Source organism: Panicum hallii, chromosome 7 (genome assembly GCF_002211085.1).
Source record: "Panicum hallii strain FIL2 chromosome 7, PHallii_v3.1, whole genome shotgun sequence".
Classification (NCBI taxonomy): Eukaryota; Viridiplantae; Streptophyta; class Magnoliopsida; order Poales; family Poaceae; genus Panicum; species Panicum hallii.
Window position 1 is genome coordinate 38,434,538 of NC_038048.1, and position 26,664 is coordinate 38,461,201.

At 54.3% G+C, this 26,664-nt stretch overlaps 4 protein-coding genes across 4 annotated transcripts; all 4 read right to left on the reverse strand.

The window, feature by feature from the left end:
• Nucleotides 1-2,012: 2,012 nt before the first annotated feature.
• On the reverse strand, nt 2,013-3,102 carry LOC112899376 (endochitinase A-like). Its single transcript, XM_025967819.1, has 2 exons — nt 2,727-3,102; nt 2,013-2,623 (listed from the first exon to the last, which is right to left on the reverse strand). The coding sequence occupies exons 1-2, from the start codon at nt 3,010-3,012 to the stop codon at nt 2,220-2,222; spliced, it is 690 nt and encodes a 229-aa protein (XP_025823604.1). The 5' UTR covers nt 3,013-3,102; the 3' UTR covers nt 2,013-2,219.
• On the reverse strand, nt 2,013-5,485 carry LOC112899373 (endochitinase A-like). Its single transcript, XM_025967816.1, has 3 exons — nt 5,003-5,485; nt 4,504-4,907; nt 2,013-2,219 (listed from the first exon to the last, which is right to left on the reverse strand). The coding sequence occupies exons 1-2, from the start codon at nt 5,430-5,432 to the stop codon at nt 4,504-4,506; spliced, it is 834 nt and encodes a 277-aa protein (XP_025823601.1). The 5' UTR covers nt 5,433-5,485; the 3' UTR covers nt 2,013-2,219.
• Nucleotides 5,486-9,491: 4,006 nt separating this feature from the next.
• Nucleotides 9,492-10,765, reverse strand: LOC112899372 (endochitinase A-like). The gene is made up of 2 exons (XM_025967815.1): nt 10,291-10,765; nt 9,492-10,136 (listed from the first exon to the last, which is right to left on the reverse strand). Exons 1-2 carry the CDS (start codon nt 10,727-10,729, stop codon nt 9,733-9,735), a joined length of 843 nt encoding a protein of 280 aa, XP_025823600.1. The 5' UTR covers nt 10,730-10,765; the 3' UTR covers nt 9,492-9,732.
• Nucleotides 10,766-12,730: 1,965 nt separating this feature from the next.
• On the reverse strand, nt 12,731-14,006 carry LOC112899374 (endochitinase A-like). Its single transcript, XM_025967817.1, has 2 exons — nt 13,530-14,006; nt 12,731-13,427 (listed from the first exon to the last, which is right to left on the reverse strand). Exons 1-2 carry the CDS (start codon nt 13,951-13,953, stop codon nt 13,024-13,026), a joined length of 828 nt encoding a protein of 275 aa, XP_025823602.1. The 5' UTR covers nt 13,954-14,006; the 3' UTR covers nt 12,731-13,023.
• Nucleotides 14,007-26,664: the final 12,658 nt, after the last annotated feature.

The following is a 26,664-nucleotide window of genomic DNA, read 5'->3' on the forward strand; positions in this document are numbered from 1 at the left end:
TCAGTTTTGTCTTGTAACACCAGCACTCGAGTCCGTTTAGGTTCAGAACCAGTTGAAAATGTCTGACTGCAAGTCTGCAACTTCAGCATGCTGTTGTTTCTACATTAATTAATTATTTTGAAAAAATGATTCTGGTTCAAGAATCTCCTGAAAATGAAGTTGTTTCTGAATAATTTAACAATATCGCAAGTTGTAATTGAACTTGAACAGACAGGGTAACACTTGAAAAATAAGTTCCCCTGAAACAATTTGTGCAGAACAGCATGCTGTTGTGATGTTTGCCTTCCTTCGCCTGCACTGAACTTATCTGTGTCTAGCCGACGGGTCAGCAGAGATTTTTACAGGAAACTGAAAAAAATGGTTTGGCAATGGACAACTGTAAGTTGACTTAGTGCCGTACGTGATCTGTTTGTTTTAGGGAAACGAGATGCATCATCTTCAATCATGAAACCTGATTTGTCCAATGTATCTACCAGTTAAGCATTTGCTTCTTGCCAATCCATGCGCATATCGTGTCGAATGGAGTCTTCTCTTCTGAATTTTCGTCAAGAAATATTCAGACTATCTGCACCTCCGAACTGCCCAGAGAAATTGGGCACATTTCTTACCTTCTGCATTAGCTGGGGACTCCGGCTGCTGCAATGACGACGCTTGTGAGCTGCGTCCGCATGCCGGCTTGCTACTCGGAGCGCACGGCGGCATGGCTGCTGCGAGCCGGCGAGCGAAACCCGTAGGCCCTGCCTGGAGCATCGAAGCGCGCACACCGCTGCCGATGCGGCGCGTGGTAGTGACGCCTGCGCCATCGGCCGGTTACCGAGGCTCTCGTCGTCGAGGACATGTGGTGCTGCTCATCCCCTCTGCCCTAGCCGCCTCCCGGGTCGCCAGCCGGCGGCATTGGCTGGCCTGGAAATTTTACAAATTAAACCCTAGTTTGGATCGTAATTAATAGTCGCGATCCAAATTAGGAGGCTTTATGCAAAATAATTGGTAGTTATTTTTCATAAAAACCCTCTAATTTTGATCGCGATCCAATAATTTGCAAATAAACCCTTTTTTATCTTTTTTATTTCTGGCGAAAATCCTTCCTCCGCCGATCCCCCGAATCCCTGACGCCGAGTCGCCGCCGGCGGCTGCGGCTTCCGTCCAGTGCCCCGCGGGGGAAGGCGTCACCGGAGAAGTTGCTCCGCCTCTTGCCCCATGACACCAAGCCATCCACGCAGGGCCCTCCACCAGCTTGAACGTCCTCGCCGGGAACGGCGCCACCCAACGAGACGCAGGTGCGGCGGTGCCCTTCGCCGTCGAGAGCGCGTGTGCCACAGGCCTGGTGTGCCAGCCATGTTCCGGGCCATGGCGGCCACGGCAACCGGCATGGAGACTCTGCTTTGTATGTTAGTGAGAGAAGAGCGCATGTTTTGTGGCCATTCTTCAGAAGAGGATGCTAGTAAGCTGCTTGTTTGCTTCATAATTTCGTTGTAGAATGGAAGGTGCTGATCCTCCCGGCTAAATCAACAGATTCAGAACGTGGTACAGTCTGCCCGTGTGGAAAGACGCTTAACTCTGATTCTGCTATCTTCTATCTACACTTCCAGAGTCTAATTGCAGCTGCTATACACTTATATATGATATGGCTTTGCATTGCTAGTGTGTGTGCTAGAGCTATGCAATATAGCATAATTCCATTCTTCATGCTGTCTTCATTCTACTAGCTGATGGCATTGGTCACCACTCACTCCCCGGCCCTTTTCAGTTATGCAGAGTATCTGTGTTACACTTGAGTCTGTTTTGGCCAAAAACAACCAGTTAATATTGCCTGACTGCAAGTCTGCAACTTCGGTATGCTGAGTCCAGATCGTCTCGAAGAACAACTAGTTAAAAGTTTTTCTGATGTTGAATCAGTTGATGGAGTGAGTCTTCTCGTGACACATTTTGTTACTTAGTAATAAAATATTTTTCAGTAATTATTCCTGCTCCGAACGCTTACAAACACTAGTAATGCACACTGGAATCGTAGATACTTGCCAAGTGCTCACCGCACTGTGCTTCTTTTTTTATTATTAGGTCGAATTAGACAGGCCCTGCCCTGCCCCTGCATTTTTATTGTTGCTACTACTAGTACATAAGCTCTGGGTTTCACTCCCGTTGCCATTTCAAGTATGCGACGCTGAGTACCCTTTATTCTTCACGAGCCAAGCATGTATGCATGAACCCAAGCAACACCTCTAGCAGGTGAGGTTGCTCCCGGGGTCGACGCCGAGCTGCTGGCAGTACTGCCTGTAGTAGCGCACCCGCGCGTTCATCTGGTCGGGGTTCCTCCCGTTGCACTCGAGGGCGCCGTTGATGGCCCTGATGGTGGCGCCGAACCCCTGCGGCATCACCCCGTGCACGTTTTTCATCCAAAACCAGAGCGCCGTCTTGAACGCGATCACGGGGTCCTGAGCAACCCTGTCAGGGTTCCCGAGCCCGTCGAAGCCGATGGCCCTCCCGGCGGGCCCGTAGTTGTAGTTGTACGAGATCTGCAGCGGGCCGCGCCCGTAGTACTTCTTCCCCGGGGCGCACGGCCACTGCCTGTAGCTCGGGTCGCAGTAGCTGTTGCCCTTGTTGATCTCGCTGATGTAGCAGAAATCTGCGTTTCACGTCGTCAGGCAAAAGAAACCATGCGAATTAAACTGGGAACAATTCAGCAAGGAGTACCACAAATGCTAGCTAGGTATCTGTTGATGACTCACGTCCGGTTTCGTGCGTGACGTGCGCGAAGAAGGCGGCGATCTCGCGCTTGCCCTGGGTCTCGGAGCCGCCGTGCGCGAAGCCCGGGTACGAGTTGACGGCGCTCAGGAACGCTCTCCGCGTGTAGAAGTTCTTGCCCTCGCACGAGCCCGGGGCCTGGTTCTTGATGCCGTTGAAGAAGGCGTCGGTGACGACGCTGGCCACGTTCTGCGCGGCTGCCAGGCCGGCGGCGCAGAGGAGCGCCAGCCCGAGAGCCAGGATCCTCGACGTTGCCGCTGAGCTTGCCATGCCGGATCACAGCCTGGATCAGTTCTTGACTGCTAGGTTTCCTTGCTGCGGTGGACCTTGATCATGTGATGTGATGAGGTGAGTTGTGTGTGGTGGCATGGTGGTGGGGTTTATAGGAGATGATCAGGGCACGCACACCATTCAAACTTGGTGGGCTGGACAAGCAGCTGCCCAGCATTGTACTGGCACTACTTACTGTTCCACATCACGAGCTTGTGGCACGCCTCTCAACATCTTGCTACCATATTTTCAGAGGCTGCGACTGCCGACTGGCTGCCACGCAGGTTCGGATTGGGTCCATTATTTGGATAGCAGCCGTTTACATGGCTACCTGGTGGAAATCCGGTGCGTACTACTGGGATAAGTCTTTAGTTTCTTGTGATTTTTCTCGTTCGCGTAGACATTGGCATGCATCATCCGTCTGGGCGTACGTCTGGCCGCCGTACATCACTGTGTTTTGCTGAACCAGGCCAGTTGCACGCATCACGCTTGTGCGAATTCATTGGTGCATAAATGGCCAATATAATGCAGAAAGGAAGGGTTCCAAGATCTTTAATGTTTAATTGTTTGATTTGTAGCAGGCGCAAGCCTGAAGTTTTATTTGTTTTCATACCGTGAAAACAAAAGTTTTTTTGCTTTTTAAGAAAACACGATATAGACGCACTAGTGGTTGCTGCATTGCTGCTGTTTGTTCGGCGTGAGTGCGTAACAAAAACCACAGCTCTTGTTCAATTGTTTTGGACATATCAAGCGTATTGTGGTTTTTCAAAGGTCAAATTTCGACCAATAATTAGTCAAATTATATCCATGTTTAGTATATAAAAATCTATGGATAGATTCGTATTTCAAAGATCTTTTCAATATGACATTGATTTTGTTGCAACTGATGACATATTAAAGAAAAACTGATGATCAAAGTATACCTCTATCAGTTTTTTTATAAATCCTAACAAATCAATCTCTCACTATAAATAATTAGTTTTTCATGGTTTTATTTGACATGAGGTTATCATTTCTTACAATTATTATAAAATATATAGAACATGGACCTAATTCTTAAAACTATAAATCACAATGTTTATTAGTCTTATTGGTTGTATGAGCGTTATTAGCTGGTCCAAACCCCGGTCGTACCAATATTTTTTGGAGGTAAAATGATCCAAAATTTTATTCAGGTCCAGCACGGAGAGTTTTTTTTCCAGTAGTAAATATATATAACCTTTAAAGTTCGAACAAGATATTGGAGGGGAGCTGTACACTTTCCCTTGCCGTCTTTGCGCATACATTTGGTAGTTAACAATAATAACTTCAGTCATCATAAAAAGTTTGAGGCAATCCGCACATTACACCTGCTTCATTATTCAGATCAAGTAAACAGACAAAGCCCCATCGTTTTATTATTACTACTACTAGTACATACTCGCCGCGCTAGGGTTTCATGAGTGCATGACGCGGAGCTTAATTTATTCTTGAAGAGCCATGCATGGACACCTAGCAGGTGAGGTTGCTCCCGGGGTCGACGCCGAGCTGCTGGCAGTACTGCCTGTAGTAGCGCACCCGCGCGTTCATCTGGTCGGGGTTCCTCCCGTTGCACTCGAGGGCGCCGTTGATGGCCCTGATGGTGGCGCCGAACCCCTGCGGCATCACCCCGTGCACGTTTTTCATCCAAAACCAGAGCGCCGTCTTGAACGCGATCACGGGGTCCTGAGCAACCCTGTCGGGGTTCCCCAGCCCGTCGAAGCCGATGTCCCTGCCGGCAGGCCCGTAGTTGTAGTTCCACGAGATCTGCAGCGGGCCGCGCCCGTAGTACTTCTTGCCCGGGGCGCACGGCCACTGCCGGTTGTTCGCGTCGCAGTAGTTGTAGTTCTTGTTGATCTCGCTGATGTAGCAGAAATCTGCCGGTGTCGAGCCGAGTTCCAAATGATCAGCATGTATGCATGCATGCATGATTGACGGTCTGCAGCAGAGGAGGGTTATTCGATCAACTTACGTCCGGTCTCGTGCGTGACGTGCGCGAAGAAGGCGGCGATCTCGCGCTTGCCCTCGACCTCGGAGCCGCCGTGCGCGAAGCCCGGGTACGCGTTGGCGGCGTTCAGGAACGCGCTCCGCGTGTAGAAGTTCTTGCCCTCGCACGAGCTCGGGGCCTGGTTCCTGATCCCGTTGAAGAACGCGTCGGTGACCACGCCAGCCACGTTGGCGCCACTCCCGCCGCCGCCGCTACCACCCCCTGATGAGTAGCACGGTCCGGACCGGCACCCCTCGCCACAGTAGGGGTCGCCCATGCCGCAGTAACCGTACTTGCTGCAGCAGTAGCCTTGCTGGCAGCCGCAGTTCTGCGCGGCGGCCGGGCCGGCGGCGCATAGCAGCGCGAGCCCCAGAGCCAGGACCGTTAGGGCCGTCGTCGGCGCCGTTCTTGCCATACTGGATCACTGCTATCGACGAGCTTCCTGATTAGCAGCTGCTGCGGTGCAGCTTGTTGTGAGGTGATTTGGGCTGTAATGACGATGGTGTCCTTTATATAGAGATCGATCAGGGCCGGGCGTAATCTGGAGTGCTGGATCGGATTCTCTAGCTAGATCGCCCATCGCCGCCGTGTACTTGAATAATGTGGAAAAGATCCGCGCGTGCTACTGGCTACGAGGCCCTTCCCTCTCGGTGATTTCTCGCGCCTGCAGAGGCAGCTCCCGTCATCCGTCAACCGCGTACGGCCGTATATTATTGTTGCTCAGTTACAATTCCACGCAGTGTACCGTGCATGTGAGGGCCCTATTGATTTGTGGCCGGCCTGTGCGTTCCAAGGTCGAACAGAAATGGTCCAGCCAGAAGCTGGGAAGACTTCCAAGGAAGATCGTAGCCGGACGGTCGGTGATGGCTGCCGTCCAATTTGGAGTGCGCGCTTTTTTCCCTATTTTTTTCTAGACAACATCTTGGAGGATGTTCACTTGAGAGAGGGCCAATTCCATGAGTCTTGGGCTCAAGTAACACATTGTGGGATTCAGCTTCACCAGTGACGTAATTAACGTCTCTCAACTAGAAAAACGGCTTTTTACTTCCCCCAACTGTCCGCAAAGTTCCTCTTAAAATTTGTCGCTAATGTTCCAGTTTTATCCCTCAATTGTAAGAACACTCTATAGCTATGGAAACCAGGTATTTTAACCCCCTGAATTTAATTAGAACTTGTTTCCGATAGTAGGAAACAAATGCCCAGGCTCCTATCAGCCCAGGCAAATGGTAGTATGAAAAACCTGCCGTCTTCAGGCTTTGGTGCTGTTTCGATTTTCTGGGCCTTGAATGTCAGTTTCAGCCCAATACAACACGACTAATATGTTTTTTTTAGAGGGGGGGGGGGGGGGGGGGGGAGGGATCTCTGTCATTTCTAGTCCATCCGGTGGCTAGCCAGGCTAGCTAATCGGCGAGCGCGCGCTAAGAGCGCTCCTGGTCTCGGACAACAGGTCCCTTTCCTTTTTAGAAAAGTTTTTTTCCTCCACAACTTTTCTTTTCTGAAAAGTTATAGCTCGTAAACGTAACTTTTACGCATACATTTTTACACGTATCTTTTGAAAGATAAATTCTCATAATAACTTTTACGGTATATACAACTTTTACCTATAAGTTTTTCCTGACAACCGTTCGAAGAATATCTTTTTCGCACAACTTTTACGATGCATACAATTTTAATACATAGTTTTTTTTTCAAATAATTTGTGGAGGACAATCTTTTAGCACAACTTCTATAAAATTGTTATTTTATCAGGAAGATTTCTCGCACAATCCTTTTACGCACAAGTTCATCATACAACTTTTAAGTATAATTCTTGATATATCTTTTTAGTAAGGTTTCTATAAAATAGTTGTTAAGAGAACTTCAAACATAAATAGAAAGTAAAAAAGAAAAATCTGAAAAGGAAAAGAAATGATTACACCTGCTATTACGGAATGTAATGGGAAAAAACTGGAAATAAAAAAAAATAAATGAATATTTACCGTCACGTGGGTGGGGAGTCAGCTCCACCGCGCTGTCACATCGCGTGCCAGTAAGGGCGGTAGCGCGCGAGCGCCGAATTGGATTCGCGGTGTTCTTGCTGTGTATTTTCAGGGAATGTGAGACTGGCAGCGAGCTAGCAGCCTAGCAGTGTGTCCTTTGGTTTTAGGTTTTATTGCGTACTTGAGTTTGAAACAAGTGTGTTCTTCTAAACAAGTTGAGTCTCCAGTTAGTATTGGGACCTTTGATATACTACCCAAACTCAAACTGAAGGTACTGGCCGGGAAGCACATCAATCACTAGTATTAGGCCTTTTATTTTTAATATGTACTGAAATCTGATTGAGATAAGGGAAACTTCGCAGTATCTTAATGCAAGGACGCACAGTGATTAGAAGTTCTAGTAATGGAGGCACTGAGAAGAATTTTTAATCATTCTTCTTCTGTCCTTTTGATCTTTGTTTGTTTTCTTAGAATGTAATAAAGCTATAATTATCATGCTTTCTGTAGAAAACCGGCTGATGCTTGTTTTTATTTTCCGTCACCCTTTTTCTTTGTGTCATCAAAGGACTAACTTTTAGTGAAAACAGAAAGTTTATCATCCACATTTTTTTCTTTCACATGAGTTCATACGTACATGTGTAAGGAACGTGGCTCCATTAGAGTATAGTTGTGATTTTAGTGATTATGTGATAATATAGTCAATGGGACTAACAAGTTTGTAAGCTAAAGATTGTAGGATTTCTAGTCCCATGGATGGAGTCTAATCCATATACAAGATGGTCCAATTCGCTGTCAAGATGTCCAAATAATAGCAGCAACGAATTGGACAAGTACTAGCCGAAATCAGTCGACCGGTTGAACCGACGATCCCAAAATATAACGGGTCGGTGCATTGGTAGTTGCAACGCCAATCAAGTGAAGAAGATTCAGTAGCACCGGTTGAACTGATGCTATAAGAAAGGATGCGTCGGTGCAATGAGGAGAAGGCATGGCGATCAAGTGGAGAAGAGCTAGAGGCACCGGTTGAACCGTTGCTATGGTACAAAGCATCCGTGCAATGGTCGTTTAGTTTGCTCAAGAGGTTTTGGAGCTGAAGGGACGAGAAGGTCTTCAGCACCGTTTGAACCGACGGTGCGTCGGAGCAATGACGCAAGCAAAAGCAGGCATGGCAGACAGAAGAGCAACGGCTAGTATGCAAGTTTAGAGTGACCGATTAAACCGACGGCTGTGACCGGTTTAACTGACGCTTTAAGCTTTTTGGCAGAAAAGCAAGTAACGGCTAATCTAGCCTATATAAAACCTCATTTCGGGTTATTTGAGTCTGCTGGAGTTGGTGAGAAGCTACCAACACTCTGAAGAAGTTCTTCAAGCCACCCAAGAGCTCATTGATCACATCCTTAGGTTTAGCGCAAGCTTTGAGAGTTTGAGAGTGTTAGTGTTAGGATTTGCTCTAGAGAGAGTGAGGGAGAAAGATGTTGCTGTTTTGTGTACTAGTTCTTGAGTGAACCACAAGTTGTATCTCAGTATGCCGGCCCCTTGGAGTCTTGATGGCTCGCCGGCAAGTCATCGACTCTCTGGCTTGGTGTGGAGCGGTGACAACGGCTTTATGCGGGGATGTGGAGACCCCTTCCTTCATGGAGAAGCTCCTTAGTGGAGCTGGCATCGAGGTGACCAGAGACTTGGCGAGAGCCTTGGTGGCGAGTCAAGAAGAGTCTCTAAAGAGACTCGGTGACCGGGAAGCAATACTCTTAGTGAGTGCCTTTAACAACGTGGATTAGGGGTGGCATTGTGCCTACCGATACCACGGGATAAATCTTCGTATCGAGAGTTTGCTTCCCCTCATCTGCTTCTTAAGCTTCCGCATTTCTTATTGTAATGTTGTGTGCTTTTACATTCTTAGTGCAGTATTTCGTTAGGATTGTCTATAGGTTGCAAAACTCTTTGGGATGATGTTTTCACAATAGTTGAATCCTAGTTGCACATCTAGATAATATGTTTTAGCTTATATTTTATACTAACCAGTTTGAGCCATAAGTTAAGGTTTTAGAATTGCCTAATTCACCCCCTCCCCCTCTTAGACTACGAGCACCGATTCATTTCAACATGTCGCATCTTGACTGGGTGGAAAGTTTGAGTTATGGATGAGAAAAAAATGACCCAGAAAAATGGATCCAGTGATTTGATTATTTGGGGTAAAATTTTGTTGAGGGAATCTAAAGAACAAAGTAAATTGTTCGGTTTGTTTAAAAAAACCAACAGAATTAAATTGAGAAGATGGAGGGTTGTTGGATCAAAGGCTGGAGTTGGATCGGACGGCCTGAAATTCAGGTGCTTTGAGCCCTAAAATACCAGGAGCGTAGGCTAGAAGATAGAGGGGGCAAAGGAAGGTACAAGCGAATGGACTTTGCATTTGTAGATACTTGCTAATGCTTAGTGTCATTCCCGGCAAATCTACACATTGCAAACTGCTTCGTTATTCAGGCTACATATTTCAAAAGAAAATATTTTATTTCAAAAAAAACAGGCCCTGCGCCTGCATTATTAATACTAGTAGTAGTGCATATTCATCAAACTTTCAAATGAAATAGCAGAGCTCGTGCAATCCTTTAAAAAAAATATTCCTCAAACAAACTTTAGGTTTAACTTCGGGCGACAACATTATACACGAGTGTGCAACACCCATGTATAATTCTTTATTCTTCACCAGCCAAGCATGCATCAATGAAGCCGGCCCGTCTAGCAGGTGAGGCGGCTCCCGGGGTCGACGCCGAGCTGCTGGCAGTACTGCTTGTAGTAGCGCACCCGCGCTTTCATCTGTTCGGGATTCCTCCCGTTGCATTCGAGGGCGCCATTGATGGCTCTAGTGGTGGCGCCGAACCCTTGCGGCATCACCCCGTGCACGTTGTTCATCCAGAACCAGAGCGCCGTCTTGAACGCGATCACGGGGTCCTGAGCAACCTTGTCCGGGTTCCCAAGCCCGTCGAAGCCGATGCTCCTCCCGGCAGGCCCGTAGTTGAAGTTCCACGAGATCTGCAGCGGGCCGCGCCCGTAGTACTTCTTCCCCGCGGCGCACGGCCACTGCGTGTTGCTCGCGTCGCAGTAGCTGTTGCCCTTGTTGATCTCGCTGATGTAGCAGAAATCTGCAGGTATCAAACCATGCAAATGGGTTAGCTAGCTAGATAGGTTCCAAATCGATCAGAAGTTCAGAACGATACATGAGGTCATAAGTTCCATGGAAGAATATAATGGCTAGACTCTCTGCACTCTGCATGAGTGTCGGTTCCATCAACTTACGTCCGGTCTCGTGGGTGACATGCGCGAAGAAGGCGGCGATCTCGCGCTTGCCCTCGACCTCAGAGCCGCCGTGGGCGAAGCCGGAGTACTTGTTGGCGGCGTTCAGGAACGCGCTCCGCGTGTAGAAGCTCTTGCCCTCGCACCCGCCACCGGCCTGGTTCTTGATGCCGTTGAAGAACGCGCCGGTGACGACGCTAGCCACGTTCGCGCCACGGCCGCCACCGCCGCCGCTGCCTCCGCCACCCCCCGAGTGGCACGGGCCCGACCGGCATCCCTCGCCACAGTAGGAGTCGCCCATGCCGCAGTAACCGTACTTGCTGCAGCAGTAGTCCGGCTGGCAGCCGCAGTTCTGCGCCACGGCCGGCCCGGCGGCAGCGCAGAGGAGAGCTAGCCCGAGCGCCAGAACCGCCATGATCTTCGGCGCGCCTGCCACACCCATACTGGATCAGCGCTTCAGCTTCTCACTAGGGTTCGATAGCTTGCTGCTGGGTGATCTGAGATGTCATGCCGGTGTCGCTTTATATAGCGATGAGAGGGGCGTCCCGGTCCACCATACATGGGTGTGCACATGTACGCGCAAGCTACTCCAACGTAGGTCAGATCGATTTGTTGGATCGCCGCCATGTGCTTGGATGCTCGGTGGAAACATCCGCGCATACTACCGGCGGCTACGGCTTTGCCGCTGCTTTCCAGTGATTTTTTTCGCGTCTGCCAAGATGATTGGCCGCCATAATAATGTGCTTCCTCCGTCCACAAAAGAATGCAACTCTCGCTTCCTGAGAAGTCTAATAATTTAAGTTTAATTAAATTTATAAAAAATACTAATATTTATATCTCAAATACATTTAGTATGAAAATATATTACATAATTAATCAATAATACTTATTTTGTAACATACTATTTTATGTAAAGTTAGGTAAATTTAAAGTTGTCTGACTTTTCGAAAAGCGAAAATTGTATTCTTTTATAAGCGGAGGGAGTACCGTATGCCAGGCAGCCGTATATTGTTGCTCGATTCGACGCACCTAGCTTGTGAGTGTGTAGTGCCTTAGTGGTGCCTGATGCGTGTTCCACTGACTAAGAGAAATGGTCAAGTTAGATAGGAAGACTTCTTAGCTGCTGGTGATGGTGGTTAATTTGGGCCACGCACGTGCACAAGCCTATATACGGTAGCATTCTTTTTGATTTAGGTATCTCTAGATGCTCTTGGGAGATTTTTATTTCTTCTTATGCTGCATGGATTTAGAAGATTTCCAGTGTTATATATTCGCTCCATTCCAAATTGTACGTAGTTTTGGTAAATCTAAATACTGCTTCTATCCCAAATTATCAGTTGTTTTAGCTTTTCTAGATACATAGTTTTTACTATACATCTAAATATATATTTATATTTATATCTAGATGCATAGCAAAATCTATATATTTAGAAAAGCCGAAACCACTAATAATTTAGGACGGAGGGAGTACATAGCTTTTGCTATGCATCTGGATAAATGCTATATCTAGATATATAGCAAAAACTATATAACTATATATTTGCTAAAATGACCTAAAATTTGGAATAAAGGAGTAGAATTTATTATGAAGTTTTGAATATTTCTTTGGGACGGGATCAGCTTCATGGGCCTTGGACTGAAAGTCTGAAACCAATTTTTCTTAATCTAACGTCCCTTTAAAAATTTATGGCAGATCAAACTTGGGCTGTCGAAATTTTCGCCCACTAATAATGACGAGTCGTCAGCGTAAGTAGTACAACGCCCATTTGAGCGATGCGTGGCCATGTTCTCGAGGACTGTGTATTCTGAGCATCAGCTTCAGTTCCAAACTTTACCATTCAGAAGATGCAACTAGACCAGTGCTAACTCTGTTCCATGGTCAAGTAGCTGAAACCTCATTGAAGCGTGGCTGGCTGGCTGCATCCATCACCTGCTCAAGATGTTGGATTCAAGCCCAACATGTAAACCCAACCTGCTGATCAAGCTCCCTGTCAGGAAAAGAAAAATTACATCAACTATACTGTACGAAACACAGACGGGGTTTCCTTCAAAAAAGAAAAAAGAAAAGAAAAACAGACGGGCAGAAAGACATAGAGAGAGGCCAACACAAGTTCAGAGATTGAAGAAAGACGATGAGCCCTTATATTGGAATGTACCGGCCAGGAATAATCCTGGACTGAGATTGCTTGTAAATTCAGTCACACCTGACTAATAGTATTCTCATTTTTTTCAATTCTTCTTCAGACTAGCACACTGCCGTTGTTCCAATAATCTCAGTCACTGAATGAAGGCCTATGAAACATGCCATCCATTGGGTATTTGAGTGGCTGCTTATAGTTCTTTTCTTTTGGGCCTTACCCGTAGTTAAATCTTAAAAAAATCTTAATTACTGAATTCATTTTTTTAAAAAAAACATCTAATCAGCTAAAGGAGGAGGTCCCACTCAGTTCTTGTAGCACATTCGTTCAATAATAATAACTAAGGTCATTAATTTCTGCTGTGACCATTACATACACGTACAAACGCAGCAATCTGCATACTACATTACAAACTGTTTCATTATCAGGTCCAACTAGCAGGCCCAACCCCTGCATTATTCTTACAACTACTAGTACGTGTGTACTTGTTACACTCCGGGTTCCACCACAGGCGACAGTACCCAAGAGTGTATGAACACCAAGTACTTATTCCTTCTCGAGCAAAGCACGCATGCATCCATGAACCCAAGCAGCACCTCTAGCAGGTGAGGTTGCTGCCCGGGTCGACGCCGAGCTGCTGGCAGTACTGCCTGTAGTAGCCCACCCTCGCGTTCATCTGTGCTTGGTTCTTGCCGTTGCACTCGAGGGCGCCGTTGATGGCCCTGGTGGTGGCGCCGAAACCCTGCGGCATCACCCTGTGCACGTTGTTCATCCAGAACCAGAGCGCTGTCTTGAACGCGATCACGGGGTCCTGCGCCACCGCGTCCGGGTTCCCGAGCCCGTCGAAGCCGTTGTCCCTCCCGGCAGGGCCGTAGTTGTAGTTCCACGAGATCTGCAGCGGGCCGCGCCCGTAGTACTTCTTCCCCGCTGCGCACGGCCACTGCCTGTTGCTGGCGTCGCAGTAGCTGTTGCCCTTGTTGATCTCGCTGATGTAGCAGAAATCTGTAGGTACGGAGCCGAGCTCCAAATCGATCAGCATGCATGATTGATATGCGGTCGGAAGATTACGGTCTGCAGTGGAGGAGGGTTATTCGATCAACTTACGTCCGGTCTCGTGCGTGACGTGCGCGAAGAAGGCGGCGATCTCGCGCTTGCCCTCGACCTCGGAGCCGCCGTGGGCGAAGCCGGAGTACTTGTTGGCGGCGTTCAGGAACGCGCCTCGCGTGTAGAAGTTCTTTCCCTCGCACCCGCCCCCAGCTCGGTTCTTGATGCCGTTGAAGAACGCGTCGGTGACGACGGTAGCCACGTTGGCGCCACGGCCGCCGCCACCACCACCGCCCCCCGAGTAGCACGGACCCGACCGGCACCCCTCGCCACAGTAGGGGTCGCCCTGGCCGCAGTAACCGTACTTGCTGCAGCAGTAGCCTTGCTGGCAGCCGCAGTTCTGCGCGGCGGCCGGCCCGGCGGCAGCGCAGAGGAGAGCTAGCCCGAGCGCCAGAACCGCCATGATCCTCGGCGCGCCTGCCATACTGGATCAGTAGTACTTCAGCCTCCGGCTAAGATTAGTTTGTTGCTGCCGTGCAGCTTTCTTTGAGGTGATCCGAGGTGCCATGGGGGTGTCGCTTTATATAGAGGTCACGACGTGGAGGCCTGGACGGAGGGTATGCATGGATGGAGTGGCTGTCTCGATCGGTCAACCATTGTGTACTGCCACGACCGTTCCACGCTTGTGATAACTTGGTGGCACAGGTGTCAAACATGACCGGCCGGCAAGCTACTCCGACGTACTCCTTGGTCGAGATATCATCAGATTTGGATCGCCGCCGTGTGCTTGAATGCTCGTCGGTGGAAAAATCGGCGCATGCTACCGGCTATGCCGCTGCTTGCTTTCCAGTGATATTTCGCGTCTGCCAAGACGATTGGCCGGCATAATCTACCATACCGGGCCGCCGCTGGCAGCCGTATATTGTTGCTCCATTCGACGCACCTTGCTTGTGAGGGTTTAGTGGTGCCTGATCTGATGCGTGTTCCACTGACAGAGAGAAATGGTCAAGCTGCCTTCCAAGCATGCAGTGGTGATGGCTGCCTAATTTGGGCCACGTGCACAAATCTACATTTCTTTTGTTTTGCTTTGCTTTGTTTAATTTCTTAGGCAACGACTTTGTCACTTCTTATATATGCTGTGTGGATTTACAAGACCTCCATTTTAGGATTTATAAGGTTTTCAATTTTCTTGAGGGGAATTTTGAATATTTCGTTGGGAGTTGAGACAGGGTCAGTTTCATGGGGCTTCTTCTGAAACCTATTTCTTTGAGCTAGCTTCTCCTTGGATGGCTGATCAAATCTGGGCTGACAAATTCTGCGCCCACAAACGAGAAACAAGACGTCCGCGTAAGCAGTACAAGCAGTCCCATGTGAGCCATGCGTGGTCATGTTCTCAAGGGAGCTGAGTGTGTGATTCCGAGCACCACTGTCTATTTCAAACTTTACTAGTAGTAGTATGTATCCGTGCGTTGCTACGGGTTCACGCCAATAGCTCTCGTGCGCGAAGGCAAGCAGGAGTGCCTCCCGCCCCCGGCTGTCGCTCCTCGGCGCTGCTCTACGCGCGGGTCGCGGCCGCGGCAGCCCAACGGGAGGGACGGGGGCGCGGCCATGCGACGGAGGCAGCCCGCGGCAGTGCGGCGCGCGGGCCGGCGACGGGGCCGGAGGCAGCCCACGGCAGCACGACGGGCGGGCGGTGCACGGTAGCGCGGTCGGTCTCCATGGATGGGGCAGCTTGCAGCTACGGTGCACAGCAGCCCTCCATAGCCGAGAAGTTGGCGACCTCGGGCAGGATCGCCGGCATCCATGGCCATCGTCGCTCCCCATCCCCACCCTCATTGCTGCCGCGTTCGTAAGCCGCGCCAGGGAGCAGGTCAGGCTGTGGGTGCGAGAGCTCCTTCCATCAGCCCGCTCATCACGAAGTTGCACGCGATGTTCCTCCAGTTCCCTCTGCCATACTTATTCAAGCCCATCAAGAACAGTTTGCGACAAGCAAATTAAGTCGATTGGTTAGGGAAATCTCACCAATTTATAGCGCAAGAGCAATTGAATGGTTGGTAGCTCCATTTGTTGTAGGAGCGGGAGCGTTGCTTACTTACGCTCCTCTGGCCAGGTGACGCCCTTCTTAGCGTTCTTGGTCTGTCGGAGGAATTCTCCAGCCGGGTGGCGGAAAGTACCCGCCTAATCCTAGTTAAGGATGGGTTTGGAAGAGACTTAGGAGTGCTCGATCGGCGAACAGATGAACGCTGGAAGGCCACAGAGATTTAGAGTGGTTCGGGCCGCCGAAGCGTAACACCCTACGTCCACTTTGGTGTTGTTTTGCTTGAAGACTGGATGAAGCTTAGCATACAGCTTGTGCTTATGCAGCCAGGAACTTAGAACGTCTAGCGTGAGTGTTTTTGATCCCGTGTTCTAGCGAGTGCATTCTCCCTTTTATAGTCCAAGGGGGATGCTTACACTGAGCGGGACCCCGACATGTGGGTCCGGCCAACAGGAGCTTGTTCTACGAGAGATATGGAGGTCATCTCCTCGAGCTCCTCTCTGTAGTCCTCTCGATCGGGGAGTTGATGTGCGTATCCATAGTCGGGATACGGCCGTGTACAGCCTTGTCTTGTACAGTGTTCGGTGTCAGCGTTGCCCAACAGTGAAGCCGTGCTGTCACTGTTGGGATCGAACCTCCAGTCAGGGGGCGAGCCAGCGCTGACTCGTGCCATGCGCACTGTTACATCGCAAGCCTTAGCACGCCTATTACAGACCATCGTCACACGCGCAGCGCCGTGACGGGACTGCACACAGTCCGCGCACTGTGCGCGGTGATACGACGCGCCGCTTTCAGATCAGGCGGGCTTACCGTGGTGTCAGCTTACCTGCCCCGTGTGTCAGTGGCAGGCCGCACCTTTTGACCTTGGCGCGCCCAGCTCACCTACCGCATTGAATGCTGGTAGGTGGAGAGGCGACCCGTAAGGGGCCTCCGGCCGCAGGCACGCGGCGGGGTCAGCCCCGCTCCTCCCGCCGGGCAGCACATGGCGGCTCCGGACCCCTTCCCGGGGGAAAGAGGGGTCCGGGGCCCCCGTGGCCGGCCGGAGCGGGCTGACCTGTGATGGTCTGGCCATCACACGTGGCGGCCCCGGACCTCCCAGGGGAGGCCGGGCCCGCAGGGATTACCCGAGAGCTCTCCCGCCCACGTGGGTGTGCAAAGGCCCCGGACCTCACGGAGCACGGGGAGGGTCCGGAGACCGTGGTCCCAGCAGTCAGGCCCGGAGGCCGTATGCCACGTGGCCCAGAGGCGAGGGGGAGCGTGGATTATGAAAAGTCCCAGGTCCTGGACACCCTAGCAGGAGGTACCCCTATCTGTATGTACCGACAGAGGCCCCCGGGCCCACCTCGGGAGAGGGATGAACCCGCAGGTGGGGCCAAATCCCAACATCGCGCCGGGTGTACAGCTCGTTCCCGCCAGGCGAGGGCACGGATGTCCTTTCGCCCGTAGCGGGAACCCCGAGGGACCCGTCCTCCGCGCGCATCGGGCGCGTCAGACGGTTCAGATTTTTGTCTCATTCGAACCCGCCGCGCGGCTCGGGCGGTTCAGATTCCGCCCTTCCCACGATCCTCCAGCGCCCACGCCAATGACTGGTGGACCCGAGCCCACCGGTCATTGAGTGTGAGGGTAGGGGAAGGCGGCGCTGGCGACCGCTCGGCTTCCCCTCGGTCGCCGCGGGACACAAAGGGAGGAGCAGTCTTTTGCATAAAAGGTATGCGCCGAAGGGAACGCCTACCTTTTCGCTCTCGCCAACAACAGACGCCGTAGCGCCCCTTCGTCTCCGCATCCTTTTCCGCGATCAGCTTCCTTGCGCCCGGCACCTCTCTCTACCTTGCTCCTTCGCGATCCACCCCAACAATTTCCATGGCTTCACTTCCTTTCCCGCGCCGCTTCCAGACCCAGGATCAGCTGGACGCGGTGCGACGCCTTCTAGGGTGGATTGCGCCGGCGAATGTCGGGAAGGTCAAGGCCGGCGAGGTCCCCCTCCGCGAGCTTGCCGCGGGGGAGTTCGTCCTCTTCAACTCGTACATTATGTGCGGGTTGGTTCCTCCGATCTCCTCCTTCTTCCTCCTGCTCCTGGAGGAGTTCGGCCTCCAACTTCATCATCTCTCCCCCCACTCCGTTCTCCTCGCGGCGGTCTTCGCCCATTTCATGGAGATGTTCGTGGGGGTGCGCCCCTGCACCACCATCTTCAAGCACTTCTACTCCCTGGTCGGGACCGGGAAGAAGCGCGGCGAGATCGGCGCTTACTACTTCCAACTCCGGCACGGGATGTCGGGCGCCTACATCGCCGCCTTCTCCAGCTCCAAGTGGGAGGACTGGCGTGAAGGCTGGGTCATTGCGGTGACGGACCCCCACGACCGCCTAGAACTGCCGGAAGGGGGCCCCCAGAGCGACCGGAGCACCTGGAAGGCCAGGCCGTCAATTCCGGCAGAGCTCGACCCAGTCCTGAACCGGATCAAGAAGCTGGCAAGGAGCGGCCTGACTTCTATGATGGTGCTGGGCGACTTCCTGAAGCGACGAATCGCCCCCCTGCAGCATCGGTCCCGGATGGCCTACGTGTACACGGGGCTAAACGACTGCTGCAGGATCGCGCGGGGGCCCGGCGGCGACTTCACCCGGGCGGAGCTGGAGGCGGCGATCCGGGCGATGACCGGCGAGGCGTTCGTTCCAGAGTCCCTGGTCCTCCCGAGCGGGGTGAAGGCCCTGTGCGAGGACCAGGCTCTGCGGTCAACGGTCCTGGCGTCGATGCCGACCCTGGACGAGGGCGGCCTGGCGGTCCGGCAACTGGGGGGGGGGACCCCAACCGCGGGCTTCAGATCCCTGGCGCCACACCGGACCGCCAGCAACGCCCCAGCGGAGGTGCCGGGGAGCCGGGACCCAGAGGTCCGGCCCCCGGCGGGAAGGGAAAAGAGAAAGCGCCGGTGCCAGAGCACCGGCAGAAAGACTGTGCGGGTGCTGCCCCGGCCCAAAGGAGCGGCGAGGCTCAGGGGGCGGCACCCGAGCGGCGCAGCCAAGCCGAAGGGAGCAAGTCCCGGAGGCTCCAGCGAGGCGACGGCACCTTGGTGGGGGAGCCGGCGCCCAAGCGCCAGAAAACCACGGGAGTGGAGGAGCAGAGCGGTGCTGTTCCTCCTCTCCCACAGCACCGGCCTCCACCGGGACGACAGACTCCACCGCCACCACCGTCAGGGCTGCGCCCAGCGACACCACCACCGCCGCCCGAGAACAGACCTCCGTCCCCAACGCCGCCGCCAGGGTCCTCGGCAGGGAGGAAGGTCCCCCCGGCCGCCCGGGGCAGATGGGAGTGGTACGACTTCCCGTAAGTGGTCTTATCAAGGTTTTTCATTTTCTTCCTCAGCTTCTGGTGCTTAACCAAACAGGTGGTACGGCAGGTCGCAACCTTCAGATGCTCCAACTGGGGGACCCGGCCCCCAGCCAGCGCCGGAGTCCTCGGCAACGGCCCCAGCAGGGCCTCCGCCAGGAGCAGCCCCTGAAGCCTCCGGTCCCAGTGGTCCGGAGCTGGAGGCTACCATGCTGCCATGTCCAGAAGCCGCCCCCCAGGAGGAGGCGATCAGGCCCACTGCGACGGCAGATGCCCCGGCCACAGCGCCGGGCGCCGAGGTCGGGCCTTCCCCAGCCGAACCGGCAGCTGAGGGAGTCGCTGCTACGGCGGAGGCTGCTAGGCCAGAGGCAGCGGCGACGGCGGCACCGGAGGCAGCGGAGGTGGCGGCTCCGGAGGCAGCAGAGGCTACGGCTCCGGAGGCCGCCGAAGTCGCCAGTAGCGCCGCCCCACCAGCGGAGGAGGAGGAACCGGAGGTGGTGCTGGGGAGGCCTCTCCTCCCGAGCACAGCGGAGGTCCCACTCCCCCGGCTCATAGCCAAATGCCAACAAGCTCAACTGGAGCTAGAGGCTGGCATGCGACGGGAGTGGGAGAAGCTGGAGGCGGAGCGCCAGCGGCTCTCCGACTGGGAGGTCCGCCTGGGGGACCGCATCAACACTGTCTCCGCCCGCTACGCCGAAGAGCGCGCCAAGCTCGCACAGGGACGCGAGCTCCTGCGGGAGGAGCTGGAGCAGGCGCGCTATCGAGAGGCAGCAGCGCTCGAGCGGGAGAAAGCAGCCAACCGGCGGGAAAAGGAGGCCCTCGAGGCGCAAATCGTCGCGGAGAGGCTGAAGGAGGCGGCGACGGCCAGGGAGCGGGCCGCCCGGGAGTTGGCGGAGGCGGCGAGGGAGGCGTTTACAACGGCCGAGGCGCAACAGGCCTCCCTTGCAGAACAGGTGGCGGCGGCAGCGAAGAAAGAAGAAGAGCTGGCCGCCCGAGAGGCAGAGGAGGTGGCCCGGCTGCAGGAGCTCCAGAAGCGGGAAGAGGCCGTAAAGAAGGAGCTGGCAGCCGGGTACCAGAGGCTCCAGGAGCGCGAGGCAGCGCTCCAGGAGAGGGAGGCCAAGGTGGAGGGGCTCCTGGCAGAGCAGCACGCCGGCGCCAACCGATTGACAAGATGGGTTGGCACAGTGAACCCTCTGCTAGAGGCGCTCGGGGCCAACCCCATCTGGGTGCCGGAGGCCCCTTCACCTTACGGCGCCGCTCTCCAGCTGCTGGACTCCACCGCCAGGCGGCTACAAGATGCGGAGGCCGGCCTACAGGAGCTCCTGGAGGCAGAAGGACGAGCAGTTGCCCGGGCGATGGCGGAGTACATCCTCACCAGCTTCCGGAGCCATGATCCTGCCGTCCAGCTGACTCCCGTCCTGGTCGGGCCCCTCCAGGCAACGGTAGCCGCTGCGCGGGAAGGAGTCCAGGAGGCAGTGGACCTGGTCGCGGCCCGCCTCCGGCGACGTCCCGAACCTGCAGAGAGCGGAAGCGCCTCCGGACCACCAGAGCAGTAGTGCTAGTATCTTTTTGTTATTTCTTTTGTAATATAATTTTTGTTATTGTAAAATGACTTCGTAATGCTGTACATATTATCAGTGATGCATTTAAACATTTCGTGCGTCTACTTTTTTGAAAAACTTAGCTGTTTTCGAGTACACCGAGGTCCCCTGGCCCCCTGGGAGGTAGTCGCGATAAGTCGGGACTAGCTGCCATAGAACCGAGGTCCTGCACATAACTTATGATCGACGTTTAGTAGACATCCCCACAGGTTCTCGGTCTGGCCAGCAGAGGCCTCTTAAGTTGCGAAGCGAGTCAGAGCTCTAGGACCCATGTTTAAGGGCTAAAAGGGGTCCCGGTCTCCTGGTACATGGTTCAAGGTGCAACGGCGCTTACCCTAGGAGGGCAGGGCGTGTAGGTTTAGGGTGCGGAACCAGGCTAAGCGGCTACACAGCCCTGGACCCTAGCAAAGGGCGAGCGCGTTTCCCTGGAGCCAGTTAACAGGGGTCCGGTTCCTTTTATCCTTTGAGATAGAGGTCCGGGGCTGGGACGGAGCCACGCAACTTAAGAAGCCGCCATGACACAGATGCGGAAAACATGTGAGGGGTTAGCGTAATTCAAGAAGCGAAAAGATGTAGACTTGTATAGACTTCAAGGACACATTCGAGAACAAACTTTCCCTTAATGAATTGGTACAGAAGAGTTGTGCGATGTACGCCAGGGGCCGGGTTTACGAGGGCGGACCTCCACCGCCCTGGTCCGCACGTTAATGCTACCAATTACAAGGGAAAAATTCTTCCTCAATCGGGTCCTAGGGATAAAACTTACGGAGGTGTTCAATGTTCCACGGATTGGGTAGTTGCATTCCATCCTCCGCAGCCAAACGAACAGATCCGGGACGGCACACCTTTGTAACCTTGAAGGGCCCCTCCCAGCTGGGGGAGAGTTTGTGCATACCCTCTCGGTTCAGGATCCGCCTTAGGACTAGGTCCCCGACCCGGAGCTCCCTGTAACACACAAACCGTTGGTGGTAGCGCCGGAGCGCTTGGTTGTACCGTGCGTTTCGGACTGCTGCTCGCCATCTGCGTTCGTCGACGAGGTCCACATCCTGGCGACGCTCCTGTTCCTGCATTTCCTCATCAAAAGACCGGACTCGCAGAGAGCCCATGGTGATCTCCGGGGGAAGGCACGCCTCGGCCCCGTAAACCAAGAAGAAAGGGGTTTCCCCTGTTGCCCGGCTAGGTGTGGTCCGGTTCCCCCATAACACACTTGGGAGTTCTTCAATCCACCTTGCGCCATGCTTCTCAAGGTCACAGTAGGTCCGGATCTTGAGCCCTCTGAGGATCTCAGCGTTGGCCCGCTCAACCTGGCCATTACTTCTGGGGTGCGCCACTGAGGCGAAACAGAGCTGAATGCCCATATCCTCACAGTACTCCTGGAAGTACTGGCTCGTGAACTGGGTCCCATTGTCTGTGATGACGCGGTTCGGGACCCCGAACCGGCACACAATTGACCTGAGAAAAGCAGTTGCTGACGCCTTGGTGATATTGACCACTGGGGTTGCCTCCGGCCACTTAGTGAATTTGTCAATGGCAACATAGAGGTACCGGTACCCGCCAACGGCCCTAGGGAAAGGTCCCAAGATATCCAACCCCCACACCGCAAAGGGCCAAGAGGGAGGAATCATCTGCAGAGCCTGAGCTGGAGTGTGTATTTGCTTTGCGTGGAACTGACACGCTTTGCAGGACCTTACCAACTCAGCTGCATCCTGGAGTGCTGTCGGCCAGTAAAAGCCATGCCGGAAAGCTTTTCCAACCAGCGTGCGGGATGAAGAATGACTTCCGCACTCGACTCCATGGATCTCCGCAAGCAAGTCGCGGCCCTCTTCCTGGGTGATGCACCGCATGAGGACGCCGTTGGCGCCACGGCGATAGAGATCCCCTTCTACCACCGTGTATCGCTTAGCCATCCGGACAATGCGCTCATCGGATGCTTGATCTTCAGGAAGGTAATTATCTTTCAGGTAGTCCCGGACCTTAGAGATCCATGCATCGGGACCTTCCTGAGGAGCTGGGCGTGGCTCCCTGAGGTCTCCGGGTCCCTCAAGGGAGCACACGACCCTTGGCGGGCACCACGGATGGAGCGCCGCCGGGACCGCCAGCTTCGAGGTGCTAGTCCGACCCCCTTCGCCCAGGTCGGCAGGCTGGGCGGAAGGCTTTAGCAGACGTCTTTGGAAGACGCCCTCCGGCACGGGTGCCAGAGTCGATGCGCTCGCGGAGAGTGCATCAGCTGCTGTGTTGCCTTCGCGTGGAACATGTTGCAGTTCCAGCACATCGAAGTCCTTCTCCAGCCTCTTCACATAAATGAGGTAAGCTGCGAGCTGGGGGTTGTTGCAGCAACACTCCCCCCGGACCTGTCTGATGATGAGTTGGGAGTCCCCTTTGACCAGGAGCGCTCGGACCCCCAGCGACAGAGCCGCCGTAAGTCCGAAGATTAAGGCCTCATACTCCGCCATGTTGTTGGTGGCCTCAAAATCAAGGTGCACCATGTACTTTAGCTGCTCGCCACGTGGGTCGATGAGGACCACACCAGCCCCGGCCCTCTTGCTGCGGGCGGACCCGTCAAAGAAGAGGGTCCAGTGAGGCCTGGTGAAGATCGGAGCCCTGTCCTCCGGACGCGGGGGGTCCGTCCCTTGGTCCGGACCCCCGGAGGCGCTCGGTGCCGGCGTCCATTCCGCGATGAAGTCAGCCAGGATCTGGCTCTTGACGGCGTGACGCGGCTGGAAGTCGAGCTGGAACCCCGCGAGCTCTGCAGCCCACTTGGCAATGTTGCCTGTGGCGTTGGAGTTGTGGAGGATGGCCCTCAATGGATAGGCGGTCACCACCACAATCCTGTGGGCCTGAAAGTAGTGGCGGAGCTTTCTGGACGCAACAAGTATAGCATAAAGGAGCTTATGTGTTTCAGGATACCTGGCCTTTGTCTCATGAAGGACCTCACTGACGTAGTAGACCGGCCTCTGGACGGTCCTGACTCTGCCAGGTGGACTGGATCCTTCAATTTGGGCTGGGGACCCTTCGGCCCCCAAGCTGCTCAGTGCTTCTCCGGGTCGGAGCCCGGCCGGACCCTCCGAAGCAGAGCCGGTTGCTGGAGTGTAGGAGGCCGGACCTCCTTCTCCCGCAGGGGGGTCCAAAGGGGCCCCCTGCGAGAGAAACTCGGACCTCTCGGTGACCAGCACCATGCTGATCACTTCGGTTGTTGCTGCAAGATAAAGAAACAGTGTCTCACCTGGGTCCGGAGTGACCAGGACCGGTAAGGAGGTAAGGTACTGCTTCATCTCTTGGAAGGCACGTTGTGCCTCTTCAGTCCATACAAACGGGCCGGACCCCCTCATCAACTTGAAGAAGGGAAGCGCCCTCTCCGCCAGCCTCGAAATGAAACGGCTGAGGGCTGCAAGGGACCCCGCCAACCTCTGTACATCTTTGAGGCGTGTAGGAGGCCTCATTGCCTCGATCGCCCGGACCTTATCCGGGTTGGCCTCGATCCCCCGGTGGGAGACCAGGAAACCAAGGAGCCTTCCCGCCGATACGCCGAAGACGCACTTCTCGGGGTTAAGCTTGGTGGAAGTCGCCCGTAACTTGTCGAAGACTTGAGCTAAGTTTTCTAAGAGGGAATTCGACTCTCTAGTCTTGACAACGATGTCATCAACATACACCTCGACTATATCTCTAACCAAATCACCTAGAGTGATGTTCATCGCTCGAGCAAAGGTGGGTAGAGCATTAAGCAACCCATAAGGCATCACTATATAACAATAAAGACCATCCACTGTTACAAAAGCTGTATGCTTCCTATCATCACTAGCCATCTTGATCTGATGGAAACCAGAATAGGCATCTATGAAGGACAGCAAATCACACCCGGAGGTGGAGTCCACAATCTGATCTATACGCGGGAGTGGATAAGGGTCTTTTGGACATGACTTGTTAAGATTGGTGTAGTCGATGCACATCCGAAGCTTCCCGTTGGCCTTTGGGACTACAACCGGGTTGGCCAACCATACAGGATAGTAGACCTCCTCGATGAAGCCAGCCTGCAGCAGCTTGCGGACCTCTTCACGGATGAAGTTTTGCCGCTCGATGGACTGCTTGCGTGGCTTCTGCCGGACCGGCCTAGCGTCAGGGTGGATCCTCAGATGATGCTCAATCACCTCCCTAGGGATCCCGGGCATCTGTGACGGTTCCCAAGCGAACACGTCAACATTTGCCCGGAGGAAGGCGATGAGCGCGCTTTCCTATTTCTCTCCCAGGTTACCACCGATGCGGGTGGTCTGGGAGGTCTCCGCTCCGACCTGGACGGTCTTCACGGGTAGATCGTCCGTGTCAGACGGACGGACCTTCGGTGCTTTGGCCAGGGCCTTGGCTCGTGAGGTCGAGGGGTCGGACCCCTGGGTGCCAGCTGCAGGGGCAAGCCCCGTAGCCAGCGCATGGAGCTTTTCGACCGCTACAACAGCAGCGGCCCGATCGCTTTGGACGGTGAGGACGCCCGCCGGAGAGGGCATCTTTAGAACCAGGTACCCGTAGTGGGCAACGGCCATGAACCGGTACAGGGCCGGTCTGCCGATGATAGCGTTGAAGGGGAGGTTAACTTCCGCGACCTCGAACTGCACGTTCTCGGTGCGGAAATTGTCCTCCGTCCCGAATGTAACCGGTAAGGTGATGGTCCCTACCGGGTACACGGGATCGGGGCCCACTCCTGAGAATGGGCGTGATGGAGCCAGCTTGGACTCCGGGATCTGCAGGTGCTTGAACGCCGCATAGCTGATGACGTTGAGGCCGGCGCCTCCGTCAATCAGCACATGGTGAAGGCGTACATTGGCGATGGTGGGTGCCGTGATGAGTGGCAGGACCCCTGCACCCGCCATGTTCTCTGGGCAGTCGGATGGCCCAAAGGAGATGGTGATGCCCTTCCACCGCTGGTGGGGCGCCGCCCTCGGCACCCCTGGTTTCACCGAGAGGACCTCCCGGCGAAGGGCCTTCACGTCCCGTCGGGAGACGAGCTCCGAACTGCCACCGTACATAACATACAGCTTTTTGCGGCGCTCATCCCCGCCGGACTCGGAATCGGACTGCTGGAACAGTCCCTTGAGGTCTTTATTGGGGGTTTGATACCCCAACTCCCTCTCAGTCGCAGCTGCGTCGGCATCAGAGGCTTTCTCCTTGCCGGACCGCCGCGGAGGGGAGGAGCCTTCCTTGGAGGCTTGGTCACGCCTCTTGCTGAGGCGTTCCGCGAGCTTCTGGATCTCGCGGCACTCAGCGGCGCTGTGGCGAGCCCCAGGATGAACAGGGCACGACCCGGGGTCGGTGCGCTGCTGTCGTGGGCGCTTGCCGCGGGAGTTCTGGCCCCCGGTCGTTGCAGCCGCAACGGCCGGACCCCCGACCCGCGACTTGTCGAAGCCACGGTTCTTCTTGTTCTTCTTCTTGCCGCTGCCAGGGGCAGCGACACTGGGCCCACTCGTTTGAGCGGGTCCTACCTGAGTTGCAGAGTGCCACGCACGGCCTTCTGCAGCTCGGGCGCACTTGTCCGCCAGAGCGAACAGGGTGGTGACGGCTTCCACCTGGTGGGTCGCCAGCTTCTCTAGCATCTTCTCGTCTCGGACCCCCTGTCGGAAAGCCGTGATAATAGATGCATCGGAGATACGTGGGATGGTTCCACGTACCTTAGTGAAGCGGGAGATGAAGGCCCGGAGGGTTTCCCCGGGTTGTTGCCTCACGGCGTGGAGGTGGGCCTCCACGCCATGCTGCTGATACGCACTGGCGAAGTTCGCAGTGAACTGTGCGCAGAGTTCTCCCCAGGAGTGGATGGATCCCGGGGTAAGGTTCATGAGCCAGGTCCGGGCCGGCCCGGTCAAGGCTACATGAAAGTAACTTGCCATAACGGCTTCGTTACCCCCAGCCGCCGTGATGGCGGTGATGTAGACCTGCAGGAACTCCGACGGGTTGGAAGTCCCGTCATATTTTTCCGGCAGGTGAGGCCGAAACTTGGACGGCCAGGCGACTGCTCGGAGGTGGCCTGCGAGCGCTGCGCAGCCCACGCCCGAAACCGGCGCCTGGGCTAGTCCTTGCGGCCTGGCCACAGCCGCATCGAGCTCGGGCGCAAGGTCCCGACCCTCAATGTTGAGCCGTCGGTTGCGTGCTCGCTCGATGGAGATCCTAGCATCCTCTCCCGCATGCCTGCGGTTGAGCTCTGCCCGGAGGTCCTCAGTCCGTGCACTCCTCACTGATGGTGAGTGCACAGAACCG